This window comes from Podarcis muralis, chromosome 14, assembly GCF_964188315.1.
Source record: "Podarcis muralis chromosome 14, rPodMur119.hap1.1, whole genome shotgun sequence".
NCBI lineage: Eukaryota > Metazoa > Chordata > Lepidosauria > Squamata > Lacertidae > Podarcis > Podarcis muralis.
This window is the reverse complement of record NC_135668.1, coordinates 53895372-53909507: the sequence shown is the minus strand read 5'-3', so window position 1 is coordinate 53909507 and position 14136 is coordinate 53895372. Positions and strand designations below refer to the sequence as shown.

General features: G+C 46.4%; 1 protein-coding gene across 5 annotated transcripts in view; it reads left to right on the top strand.

The window, feature by feature from the left end:
- Positions 1-14136, top strand: part of TNRC18 (trinucleotide repeat containing 18) — a 123621-nt gene that overhangs the window by 87997 nt on the left and 21488 nt on the right. For 4 of the 5 annotated variants that reach the window (XM_077918743.1, XM_077918742.1, XM_077918741.1 and 1 more), the window contains 3 exons: positions 1124-1273; positions 4518-4748; positions 11805-12256. In XM_077918743.1, the coding sequence (XP_077774869.1) occupies positions 1124-1273; positions 4518-4748; positions 11805-12256 (833 nt within the window). The remainder of the gene's footprint in view (positions 1-1123; positions 1274-4517; positions 4749-11804; positions 12257-14136) is intronic. The other variant, XM_077918744.1, reaches the window with a different exon arrangement.

Here is a 14136-nt window from a genome sequence, read left to right as displayed (position 1 = left end):
TGTGGTTCTTTGCTTTTTTTTGCATGTGTTAGAGGGTCTTGGGGGGGGGGGAGGTTTGTAACTTAGATGCCACGTTGTGTGGGAGTGCCCCCTCGATGTCTGTACTGCAATTTGGTACCAAGCTTTCTATTAAAAGTATCCAGTTTGTATTTAACTAAACCAGTCTGCCTCGTCTCTGTTGCTGCATCTCTCGCTAGTGGGGGGGATTTTTTTAGCTTGCGGCTTCTTCGCCCCATTCCGCTGTCCCCTCATTGCTCCCGAAGACTTAGCACCAAAGAAAAAGAAAGAATTAACAAAATTGTGGCGTTCTTTGTATTATTCAAATATCCCTGGCTTGCAGATTCTTTGAACGTGCTTTGTTTTCCAGGAGGAAAAGCACATTATGCATCAATCTCTCCTCCCCCCCCCCACTCCAAAACACAGCTTGTCATGTTCTGCACAGATTATTCCACAGTGGGCTGTTTCCCCACCCCACCCCCCGCAAATTCACTTTTAATAAAGGAAGAAAGACGTAGCTTGGGAAAAGAAAAAAGGAATGATTAAGCTTAGTAATTTTTGCTTCTAAAAATGGCTTAATTCTATAAAATGAAACCGATTTTTCTTTGTCAGTTCCAATTGGGCTCTAATAATTTTAAGGCTTCCCTCCACCCCTATTAATTCTGCTTTTTGAAAATTAAATAAATAAAGCAGGTTATGAATATTTCAGACCTTGCAACAGATGTACAGGAGCAAAGGAATTACTTAATATGAGATCAGGGTAGAGGGAGAGATCTGAATGCAAGGCCTTGGGGGGAAAAACAGGAATTTTATTAGTGCCCTTTGCCACTTGGCAAAGAGGGAGGGAGGGAAGGAGGGAGGGAGGAAGAAGGAAGGAAGGAAGGAAGGAAGGAAGGAAGGAAGGAAGGAAGGAAGGAAGGAAGGAAGAAAGAAAGAAAGAAAGAAAGAAAGAAAGAAAGAAAGAGGAAGGAAGGCGTAATCTTGGTGGGAAGGGGAGGGAGGGGAGGGAAGAGCACTTTACGACGAGGGATATTTGGGTAGTGGCGTTTCTAATGGCTTTCCCTGATTTTACTAAAACCGTGAATTAACCTCAGCTTTTCTAGCATTGCTCGCTTTCTCCTTGCAGCCCCTCTGCCCCTGACCCCTCCCCATGACGCTTTCCATGTTTGTGTCGGTCCTTCACGTTTGTTCTCACGCTCCGCTCAAGAGGCAAAGCGATTGGCTTGGAGCAGGGCAGGCGCTCTGCAGCGAAAGGTCCCTAAACCTTGTTATGTAGGTAGGCAAAAAACACTTTTGTTCCCCCTTTTGACGTCCTCTTTGAACCTCAGCAGCCTCGTGGTCTTTTCGGTTTTTGATGACAAAAACACTGAAATTTTCTGGTCCCCCCCCCACCCGTCCTTCTCTTCCGTAAAAAATTAAGCATGCCCATTTCGATTCCCGCAAGGAACTTTTGCGAACAGCCGGCTGTTTCTTGCTGAGGGCTCCAGAAAAAGCGACAATTATTGGGGGGCAGGGCGGGTTATGATCTGTTGCGAACGTTTCCACCCGAGGCAACGTGAGAATGGAGAAAGTTTTTCGGGAACAAAGGATAGCCCTCGAGGGAAAACACGAGACCTCCTTTGCTGGCCTCGTTTGCTACCCCCCTCGGAAGTTTCCTACTTACCCAACGCACAAAAATTGAGTGAGGATTTCCGCTTCCCTGCCCTTTGAACGAGAAGTAGGCCGCTGCCCTAAAAAAAGATGAACCCCGGTAGCGCCGACTTCTTTGCTTGGAAAGTAGGTCGGTGCCTGCAAGGCGGAAACTCAGCTTCTGGCAGAGGAGCTCTGTGGCCGTGTTTGCATGTCACAACAGAATCACAGAATTGTGGAGGTGGAAGATACACCAAGGGTCATCCAGCCCACCCCGCTGCGGAACTCGAACCCATGACCCAATGAGCTTCATCATGGCCAAGTAGGGGAGATTTGAACCCTGGTGTCTGCCAGGCCCTAGTCTGACCCTCTAACCTCCGCACCACATTTGCTTGTAATTATTATATTATAGTAAATATTACGTCACTCCTAGAGACAAAATAATAACAGCAATGCCACCATCTGAAACAGAGTTAATAATATAATAACAGTGGTGATTGATTATTATTATTATTATTATTATTATTATTATTATTATTATTATTATTGTCGCTGATGGAAAGTCTATTTCTGGAGTCGGCAGTATGTAAACGCAAATGGAAAAATAACGGAGGCTTGTTATGCCTTCTGCAAATGCGTGTAAGACTCTGAAAGGAAAACCCCAAAGTTACTGGAATTTGGACCGGCCAATTTAAAACCAGATGTGGAGGACCCCATAGCTGTCTTAACGTCTGCCTGCACTTAGCCAGCTTTGTACACTGCAAGTCTGCTTGGCTCTGTGATGAAACCGTCCTGTCTTGGCTGCAATATCGATGCCAAATTAATCTTCCGTGTGCATTGCTCGCCCTCCGCTCCCCTCATCCCGCACCCCTTGTTGCATTTATGTGCTGACTTAACAAATGTCTGTCTGTTGCTTGATCAAACTTTTGCTTCCCTTATTTTTGCCGCTCTGTCGGGGGGGGGGGGGGAGCTATCAAAAGCGGATTTTGGTCGTGATGGTACGGCAAAAAAGGCGTCCTCTTAATCTCATCAGCGAGGGTGACTTTTAGCACATCTATGTGTTACGTTGACTTTTTAGCTTATCTTACAGTGGCTCTTAGCTACCCTGAGGATCCTTTTTGGGGTACGATGCTGTCAGCCACTTGCTGGAGATGCTGTAGCTGTGGGTTGGGATAGATGGCCTTTGGAGGTTCCCTTTCCAACGCTGGTTTCTATTTTAGAATGCGAATGTGGGGTATAAATAACAAAAATAGATCAACGTCCAGGATACTTCCATAAAGTTTTGGGCCACTCACTCAGCAATCCAGTGTGTGTGTGTGTGTGTGTGTGTGTGTGTGTGTAGATAAGCCTTACTAAAATAAACTCCCAGTTTGTATCATTTGAAATCCACACTAAGCGAGCAGTTTTGGAGGTGCAGCTGTCCTGTAAGCTTTCGGCAGGAGCTAAGAAACTCAACGCAGGTCATTCACAACTTGCGCAGCGGTTAAAATTTAAATCACTAGTCATTAAGACTTGATTTAAATCAATGGTTTTTTTTTTACAGAAAGACTTGTTCTTGCTGGTATAATCTTAATATTTACAACCAGATGAAGATTTCATTTTTGGAATAATAAATTTTCAGAATAGTTTTTACAGTTCTGTCAAAAACTACTGATGTGGTTATACTATTAGAAATACATAGACTAATAATTATGAAATTATTGCGAGGTTTAATAAGTTAGCTGTTTCTGTTTGGACAAACTTTCCTGCTGCGCTTTATTGGAAGGAGAAAAATAATCCTTAATAACAATGTAAACAATTTATTTAACTGAAACGATAACATTATAGCATATGTATCCATGTTTGTTAACTCATGTGGTTAACAATTATTACTGTATTTTTCGCCCCATAGGGCGCACCGGCCCATAGGGCGCACCTAGTTTTTTTGGGGGGGAAATAAATAAAAACAATTTTATTTCCCCCCCGGGCGCGGGGCTGGGGCGGGGGAAGCCCGAGCTTCCCCCAACCCCAGCCCCCAGAACAGGCTGCTATCCGCAAGAGCTTCCTGAAGCCTGGAGAGCGAGAGGGGTCGTGCATACCGACCCCTCTCACTCTCCAGGCTTCAGCGAAAGCCTGCATTCGCCCCATAGGACACACACATATTTCCCCTTCATTTTTGGAGGGGAAAAAGTGCGTCCTATAGGGCGAAAAATACGGTAAATTCATGGGGGGAGGGCAGTGTTAGCCCAGAGTTGTTGGCCTTCTCTTGCCCTATAACTCCTTGCGAGTCTCCTCTCTCTACTGAGCCCCTCTTCTAGCAAATAATAATAATAATAATAATAATAATAATAATAATAATAATAATAATAATAAATTAATAATTAATAATAAATAATAATAATTTATTATTTATACCCCACCCATCTGCCTGGGCTCCCCCAGCCACTCTGGGCGACTTCCAACAAAATATTAAAATACAGAAATAGGTGGGCAGTTTTGGGGAAATGGCCTCTGGGCCGAAGTGGTGAGCCAAAATCAGCCTGAGGTCTTAGAGGTTCTTCACTCTGTTCTGTAAATCTCACTGATTCAAGGATGGAGCCTGGGCAAAAGGAGGGCCGGGTGCTCTGCATTGCTGCCCCCATATACCTACCCATTCCTCAAACCTCGTGTTTCTCAAACTTGGGTCTTGTTGGACTACAACTCCCACCATCCCTAGCCAGCAGAACCAGCTGCCAGGGATGATGGGAACCGCGGTCCAAAAAGAGCCGGCAATGCAGAGACAACAACCCAATGCTGAACCTTGGTTTGGCTGAGAGCTTGCAAGATGGGTGGCTGCTGTGATCTGCTGAGAGTGAGAGGCTGCTTGGCTGCGCCACGCTTCAGATTGGTAACGCCATCTTGTCTTCTACCAGATTCCAGCTCAGAAGAGGAGGAGGAAGAAGAAGAGGAGGAAGCGGGGGACTATGGAGTGGGGAACAGCGCCAGGCTTTCGTCCCCTGCCTTGGATGAGAGCGGCTTGGGGCTTCTGGCGAGGTTTGCGGCCAGCGCCCTCCCCAGCCCCATCATCCCACCCTCTCTTTCCATCGTCCAGCTGGAAGCCAAGCAGAAAGCCAAGAAGAAGGAAGAGAGGCAGAGCCTGATGGGTGAGTTTGCATCGATGGGTTCAGTTCTGGCGCTCCGAACTAATCCCTGCGCTCTGCAGACGCTCAGAGGCACCGCACTCTTCAGCTCTAAGCGCCTGTATGTCTTTTGCACTGCGCTCTGGATGTTGGCTTCAAGTTCCTAGGAGACGGGCATCCCCCAAACGCGGCCCTCCATATGTTCTGGGACTACAGTTCCCATCATCCCTGACCACTGGTCCTGTTAGCTAGGGATGATGGGAGTTGTAGTCCCAAAAACATCTGGAGGGCCGAGTTTGGGGATGCCTGCTAGGAGAACACAAAACAGAACCTAAAATTTGTTCTTCCTCCAACCTGGATAATAATAATAATAATAATAATTTATTTATACCCCGCCCATCTGGCTGGGTTTCCCCAGCCACTCTGGGTGGCTCCCAACAGAATATTTAAAACCATGATAAAACATCAAACATTAAAAACTTCCCTAAACAGGGCTGCCTTCAGATGTCTTCTAAAAGTCAGATAGTTGTTGATTTCCTTGACATCTGATGGGAGGGCATTCCACAGGGCGGGTGCCACCACCGAGAAGGCCCTCTGCCTAGTTCCCAGCAATCTCACTTCTCACAGTGAGGGACCGCCAGAAGGCCCTCGGAGCTAGACCTCAGGGTCAGGGCCGAATGATGGGGGTGGAGACGCTTCTTCAGGTCTACTGGGCCAAGGCCATTTAGGGCTTTCAAGATCAGCACCAACACTTTGAATTGTGCTCAGAAACGTACTGGGAGCCAATGTAGGTCTTTAAGGACCTGTGTTGTGTGGTTTCGGTGGCCGCTTCCAGTCACCAGTCTAGCTGCCGCATTCTGGATTAGTTGTAGTTTCTGACTCACCTTCAAAGGTAGCCCCATGTAGAGCGCAATGCAGTAGTCCAAGCGGGAGATAACTAGAGCATGCACCACTCTGGTGAGACAGTCCACAGACAGGGAGGATCTCATCCTGCGTAGCAGATAGAGCTGGTAGACAGCTGCCCTGGACACATAAGTGACCTGCGCCTACATGGACAGCTGTGGGTCCAAATTGACTCCCAGGCTGCACACTTGGTCCTTCGGTGGTACAGTTGCCCCATTCAGAACCAGGGAGTCCCCCACGCCCGCGCACCCCATGTTTCCCCAAAACAGTACTTCTGACTTGTCAGGATTCAACCTCAATCTCTTAGCCGCCATCCATCCTCCAACCACCTCCAGGCACTCACACAGGACCTTCACTGCCTTCACTGGTTCTGATTTGAAAGAGAAGTAGAGCTTGGCTGGACAGAATGACCTTCATCTGGCCAACCAGGACCTCCAGTTAAAGAGGGTGGGATGAAGGTCTTCCATAAATCCTGGTGGCAGTAAGAGGAAACCCAGGACATGTCTAGATGGGCCAGTGGTCTGACCCAGGGCAGGGCTCATTCCTACATTAACCTATCCTGGTTTAAAAGTAAAGGGACCCCTTGTAGCCATTAGGTCCAGTTGTGGACGACTCTGGGGTTGTGGTGCTCATCTCGCTTTATTGGCCGAGGGAGCCGGCGTACAGCTTCTGGGTCATGTGACTAGCATGACTAAGCCACTTCTGGCGAACCAGAGCAGCGCACGGAATCGCCATTTACCTTCCCGCCGGAGCGGTACCTATTGATCTACTTGCACTTGACGTGCTTTTGAACTGCTAGGTTGGCAGGAGCAGGGACCGAGCAACGGGAGCTCACCCCGTCGCGGGGATTCGAACCACCAACCTTCTGATCAGCAAGTCCTAGGCTCTGTGGTTTAATCCACAGCGCCACCCGTGTCCCATCCTGGTTTAGGGCTATGCAAAAGTCCAGGGATGAATCCTGGGACAGGGGAGCTGGGCTGGAGAGGCGGCCCCATCTGGAAACAGCTCACCACCTCCTGTCTGGGACTTCTTTCATGAATAATGGAAATTTCGCTTTTTCACATTCCCTCGTGTGCCCGTGGCTGGATAAGTCCCCCCAGGGCAACATCTTTCGAAGGCAGGCAGCTCTGCAAAAAGGCTCCATTTATAAACCCCCTTTATTAATATGTATTAAATGATAATGGAATTATAGCGGAATTCGGAACGGGAAAGGACGCCTGCCTTATTTTTAGCCTCTCGCTTCTTGCTGCTCTATCTTTGCACATCTCCCTCCGTTGCAAGGAGATAGAAACCTGGGTTTGGTCTGAGATGCTCTCCTGTGGCATCTCAATGTCCCCAAAGGTATATAGGTGTGGCAAAGGCCCTAAAGGGGGATTAAAGGGGGATGGAGAAGGAGGTTGTGGGTGCAAGGGGGTCTTACCTCCTCCCTCCTTTTCCAGCTGCTCCATTCTGTTCTGCATTCCATCCCTGGTTTTCAGTTTCCATCATCTCAACACTCAGGTCAACATTCAATAACCACAGAGCAATAACCCAGGGCTATTTCAGGGGTAATTATGATGATTATAATAATAATAGTAATAATTTATTATTTATACCCCGCCCATCTAGCTGAGTTTCCCCAGCCACTCTGGGCGGCTCCCAATCAGTGTTAAAAACAGTACAGCGTTACATATTAAAAACTTCCCTGAACAGGGCTGCCTTAAGATGTCTTCTGAATATCAGGTAATTATTTATCTCTTTGACATCTGATGGGAGAGCGTTCCACAGGGCGGGCGCCACTACCGAGAAGGCCCTCTGTCTGGTTCCCTGTAGCCTCGCTTCTCGCAATGAGGGAACCGCCAGAAGGCTCTCAGCGCTGGATCTCAGTGTCCGGGCTGAGCGATGGGGGTGGAGACGCTCCTTCAGGTATACAGGACCGAGGCCGTTTAGGGCTTTAAAGGTCAGCACCAACACTTTGAATCGTGCTCGGAAACGTACTGGGAGCCAATGCAGGTCTCTCAGAACCGGTGTTATATGGTCCCGGCGGCCACTCCCAGTCACCAGTCTAGCTGCCGCATTCTGGATTAATTGCAGTTTCCGGGTCACCTTCAAAGGTAGCCCCACGTAGAGCGCGTTGCAGTAGTTTATTGAATGTATTTCTGCCCTTCCTTTTTCTCCAGTTCCAGGTGGCCCCTACAACATTAGGGCCTGTGGAATTTTTCACTTTCAAATGGCAAAAGTGAGGGGTGCTAAAAAGTTGGAACATGACTTGGGAATTCATAGTCTATTTTGGTTAAGTTAATATAGGTTAGTCTTGCTTGGTAAGTAAATGCATGTAAAATTGCACAGAAATCATTAAAAACGATTGCCAGGTGCTTGCAGTCATATATTAATATTATTGACATATTATTAAACTATATTAAACTACCAACGTATTATTAAACTATATTGAACTATAAAAAGAGATAGTTGTTGTTGTTATATTTTTTGAAATATTTTTTTGAAATATTTTTTATTTTACAAATATCATTTTAATACAAAACCAATTACCTATCCATATAAAGAGATTTCTCCATCCCCTCCATGGCTCTTAATGTCGACATTTACAACTGCATTATTATTCCATTATCCACATGATAAAATCAATCTAAATTGTTCATAGTCTTTGTTACCTTACAAGTGTGGTTAAAATCCTGCTAATGTTTTCATCTGCTTACAATGGTCTCCTAAGTAAATTAAAAACTCTCCCCATTCTTTTTTAAAGTTCTTGTCCTCTTGGTTCCTGAGCCTTCCAGTTAGTTTTGCCATTTCAGCATAGCCCATCAACTATTATTTTGACTTCAGCAAAGGCACCCATCTCTTTGTATTGGAAATACCCCATTTCCGAACAATTAAAAAAAAAAAAAGATTTTGGATACAGCAGTGATGTATAAATGGACTTACCATAACTGTGCAATGGAAAACATTTTGCAAGAAAACAGATTTGTGGGGAAACGGATTATTCAGTTACACCTGCATCTTCCTCCTCCCTTCTTATTGATTACCTGCCCTTCACCCTAAGGCCCTCAAATATTCACCTTCATTTGGTGATCAGGAGGCTTCAGCCCCCAGCTCCTTCAGTGTCCGGCTTCTTAACCGGAAGATTAAATTATGCAAAAATGTGAGGGTTTGAATTCTTCATACGGATTGCAAAATTCATTTTTTTTTCATAATCAAGGACACCTTGGCGCAGATTCCCCCCTCCCTCTTTTTTAAAGCCTTTATAATAATTACAATTGAGTAATGTTCAGGGAAGTTTTTAATGTGTGACATTTTAGTATATTTTTGGTCTCTGTGGAATCCGCCCAGGGTGGCTTTTGAAACCTAGCCAGATGGGTGGGGTACAAATAATAAATAATAAATTATTATTATTATTATTATTATTATTATTATTATTATTATTATTACCTAATGCAACTTTGTCCTTCAGGCTTTGAAAAAAAATGTGTGGGGAAGTCTTTGTTTTGCTCTCTTCCTTGCCCCAGGTGAGCACTGCTGATTTGGGATTCTGGTCGGAACTAGAGATGGGAAGGTCTGGAAAGAAACCGGGGAAATTGGGGGAGAACCCAGGGGTTTTTTTCTGCCCCCCCCCCTGGGAAAAATGGGGGGAAACCTTTTTTTTTTTTTTTTGCATTTCCCCCCAGTTCCCCCCCCCCAGGCCTTTCCATCTCTAGTTGGGGCATGAATCGATTTAGGTATTGTCTTTGGCCCTGTTCCAGAGTGATCTAGATCTCCTTGATCCCTCAGTAATGTCTGCAGCAGAAACTTTTATATATATATATGTATATGTATATGTGTATATATATATATATATATATATGTGTGTGTGTGTGTGTGTGTGTGTATACCAACCACCAAAACACAAACAGTGAAACTCCCCCTTCGGCTGATACATTGGGTATACAATATTCAATAATATACATATTCAATAATACACATATTCAATAATATTCAGTAATAACATATTCAAATTAACCATATGTACACTTCTATATACCTTAACACTCCTTCTTCCGCAAGGTTTCTTTAAACTTTTAACATTTTAATTGCCCCCAAATTGTTTAAACCTACTCAAATAATTCAATATCTTCTCAAACCATTCCTCACTCTTTCTTACTCTGGTTTCGCCTCAGATCGTATAAATCTTTCGCCATTTATGCAGTTTTGAAAATATGCATTTGAGAATAAGGGAGCGAGAGACCCCACCGTCGGAACAGAGCCAATGGGGATTTCTGAGAAAAATACCCGTGGCTTGATGAAAACAAAGGCTTAGGTCTCCGCCTCAAAAGCGGAAGGATCTCGTGACCCATTTGTGGGTCCAAGAGCGGCACTGGGGGGGTTTTCCACAGTCTCATTTCCTGAATTTGGCCTTCCTTCTGGATTTGCTAACGGAGATGTCGGTTCAGGCTAGCAAAAGACTTTCTGGCAAAAGGAGGCCAGAGGAACGCAGGGGGTCCAGTGATTCCCTGGGGGGTCTCTCCCCCCTCAGTCTGTGAGGTAAGGGGGAGAAGCAGGGGGTGCAAGTGTTGGGGATCCAGCATTGGGAAGCTCAACCAGGTAGACAGCTTTCTTTAGATTCACACTTCCAGCTGGTCCAGTTTCCCCTTCCTCTCTTTTGCCGCTGTGCACCGGAAGGAGAGACCCCCGTCCGGAGGCTTTCGAGCTCTGACTTCCACTCTGGGGCCAAAAATGATTCTTTTAGGGGCTTGCTTGGTTTTGATTTTGCTTCAAAACTAACCAACCGCTTGCCAGGCGACTGCAGCTCAAAGCACGACTCGCGGTTGAAAGAGATTGCAAGGGAAGGGCCAGTAGGATGCTACTGAAACGACTTTGGGCTTTAGGGTATTGGGACTGACAACTGGGCTTCTGTTTGATTGTAAAAACACAAATAATAATAATAATAATAATAATAATAATAATAATAGTAAATTTTATTTATACCCCACCCTCCCCGGCCAGAGCCGGGCTCAGGGCAGCTAACACAAGTAAAAATTATAGTAAAAACATAGTAGGAAGGGGAAAAAACCAATTTAAAATGCAGGTTAAAATGCAACTTAAAATGCAGCCTCATTTTAAATGTAGCCCATAGATCAAAGCCATAAGGGGAGGGAAGCATAACAAACTTCTACAAACTTCAAAGAGGTTCGTAGAAGAAGAGGAAACAGTAAAGTTATCAATAACAAATATGAACCACAATTATTTAAAACTTCAGAACGTTTATAAAGCAATAGGCAACAAGATTAAAACTCACATTAACTTTCTAAACATCTGGCTAGGCATGTCAAAATAATGTCCGAGCTCCTGAAAGTCAAACCTTTTCCACATAAATATCTTCAAAGAAAAGAGAGAGAGAGAGAATTTGGGGGCAGTTCCCCTTGTTTCAGATGTCTTCTGAATGGTTTGACACACACGCCAAAGTCTGAGAATCCATATTTTTTTCTATTTTCCCGGGGGGGGGGGGATGTGCAATGTGTGCTTTTGCAACATAAGCCGTTTTCTTGAGCTGTCAGGTGCCTTGAAGCTATGCTGTGAAAGGTGGTACGTATATATAATATTGTTATATACTGCCTTTCCTAGCCTCTTGGCTGTTTACATAGAAATGCAATGGGACAATATAAAACCACCGCAGCAAATTCAGCAGCCGGGAAACAGCGAGTCAAAGCGGTTACCTATCACGCCAGCCTCCGAAAGACCTTTTCGAAGGTCATATAATGGAGGAGCTGGTCGTTTATTGTGTTTATTTAAAAAATGCTGGTAGCCTTAAGCTAAATCCAACGGTGTAAATAAGTTTTGATGGATGTAACAATGGATTACTGAATGGTTTAGTTAGTTCATGTAAAATATTCAGGGATGTATGGTATGCAAAATGAACCACGGAAGTAGAAGAAGGGAAGTCATTGCTTTAAGGTTGTTTAAATGAATATTTCAAAATGTAATTTAGAAAATTTAATTGAAAAATATATCTATCTATATATATATATATATATTTAAAAAGCGAGGAGCCGGCCGCTGTAGAGGCCATTACAGAGGCCACCTCAGCAAAGGCCCTGCTTCTTTGCTTCCAAAACAAAAATGCAGATTTTGGCCCTTGACCAGGAACGCACCTTGCCAAGTTCAGTCGAATTGCTTGGTTTGACTGCCCCTTTTCTCCACGTTTAGGGACGGAGTTTGAATACACGGACTCTGAGAGCGAGGTGAAGATCAGGAAGAAGTCTCCCTCCGGCCTCCTGCGTGGGAAGAAGGGGCTGGTGGAAGCTGGCAGTGCCCCAGGCGCCCAGCCAGGGAGCGCGATGGACGTTACCTCCGCAGGCAGCTTGGAAAGGGCCAAGATGGCGTCCGAGAAGAGCAGCAGGAAGCTGAAGAAGTTCAAGTCCCCAAAGGACCTGAGCTTCGAGTTCGGGCTGGAGGCGAGCGACGACGACCTCTGGAGCCGCCGGCGCAGCGAGCGGATCTTCCTCCACGACGCCACGGCCTCTTCGGCCGGGCTGGCCTCCACAGCGCAGACCAGCTCGACCCCCGTGGCCAAAGCCGCCGGGCGCTGCGTGAAGGGAACGCCCCTCAGCCCCAAGAAAGACGGAGGCAAAGGGAAAGAAAGGAAGGAACTCAGCAAGGTACGAACCACGAGGTGCAAAAGGGAAAGGCTGTACAAAATTCTGCAAAACGCAGTGTTAGCAGACAGGATTTGGTGACAATATACATACAGTGGACGCTTGGGTTGCAAACGTGATCCGTGCGGGATGCACGTTCTCAACCCGCAGCATTCTCAACCCACGTCTGCGCATGCACGGGTTGCGATTCGGCGCTTCTGCCCATGCGCATGCGCGACTGCTGAAACCCAGAAGTAACCCATTCCAGTACGTCCGGGTTTCGGCGGTCCGTAACCCAAAAAATCACAACCTGAAGCGGCTGTAACCTGAGGTATGACTGTGGTCCATATGCAATTATGGATTGTTGTCAGGGGGAAATGAGACATAAAACCCTAAGGTATGTGAATTTGTTGGAGGTAGCGACTGGGACTGTTTGTAGTAGAGTCGTACTTCGGAAGTCGAACAGAATCCGTTCCGGAAATCTGTTTGACTCCCAAAACATTTGGAAACCAGAGCAGGAGCTTTCTGCAGCCAATCGGAAGCCCCGTCTGACATTTCGGCTCCCAAAAATAGTTCGCAAACCGGAATACTCACTTCCAGGTTTGTGGCGTTTGGGAGCCAAAACGTACGAGAACTAAGCTGTTCAAAAACCAAGGTACAGCTGTGTAGGCATAATATTTAAACAGGGCAGGGGTGCAGAACATAATTAAAGCATTCGATTGCCTTGAGTTGACCATATTCGTTTGTTGACCAAGGAGTATGTTTATTACTTTCTGATGCACATGCGAACTGGCCTGTAGAGTCTTGGGGTCTTCTTAGAGAAGTGGCCACAGGGCCTGGGCCAACGGCTCGCACATAGAATGGTAGAGTTGGAAGGGACACCGAGGATCATCTAGTCCAATGCCCTGCAATGCAGGAATCTCAGCCTGCCTGTCACCTCGTTTCTCATCCTTGGAAGGCCCAAGGTGTGGCCGGCCAAGAAAATGGCAAATTCCACGTGAGGAGAGGGCTTTAAAAGAGGATTAGACAAATTCATGGGAGGAGAGGGCTTTTGGGGGCTGCTGGACATGGTGCTCCTCTTCTCTGCCTCCACGGTCAGAGGCAGCAATGCTTCTGAATACCCACTGCTGGAAACCGCAGGAGGGGAGAGTTGCTCTTGTGCTCGAATCCTGCTTGCTGATTTCCCACACGCAGCTGGCCGGCCACCTTGATCCCCAGTCTGGTGAACTCCAGTGGTTGGACAACAGCAGCTACCAACATCGCTGGCCATGAAACCTGCTGGCTGAGGTTGTATCTCGAGGGCACCAGGTTGGGGAAGCCTGTTCTGTGGTGTCGGATCTCCTGGCAGCTCATTTATGCCTGCCGGCCACCCGTTTTTCGTAGTGTTTTGGAAGGAACCATAAGCATCATCTCGTCAAACGCCTTTTATGAGGTCCGACCGACTAGTCCATGTAGCTGAGCATCTCCAGGGCTCTATGCCATGAGAGACCTTTGCTCTCTAGTCCTCTTTGAACTGGGCTGAAAGACAGACCTCCTGCTTTTTCTAGGACCCTGGTACCTACGGGACCGCCTCTCTCAGTCTGCCCCGCGGAGGATCTTAAGGACCATAAATAGCAACACCCTATAGGTCCCGGGCTCTAAGGAAGTCAGATGAGCCTCAACCAGAGCCAGGGCCTTTTCAACACTGGCCCCGTCCTGGTGGAACGTTCTGTCTCATGAGACCAGGGCCCTGCAGGTTCCGATTTTTTCCACAGGGCCTGTAAGACAGAGTTGTTCCGCCTGGCCTGTGGCTTGGAATCAACTCGATCCCCTTCGCCTCTTTACTTTCTCCTTCTGTGATGGAACTCCTGTTTGGGGACTTCCCTGGCTTTTTTCTGGCCCACATAGGACCAGTTTGGATAGTT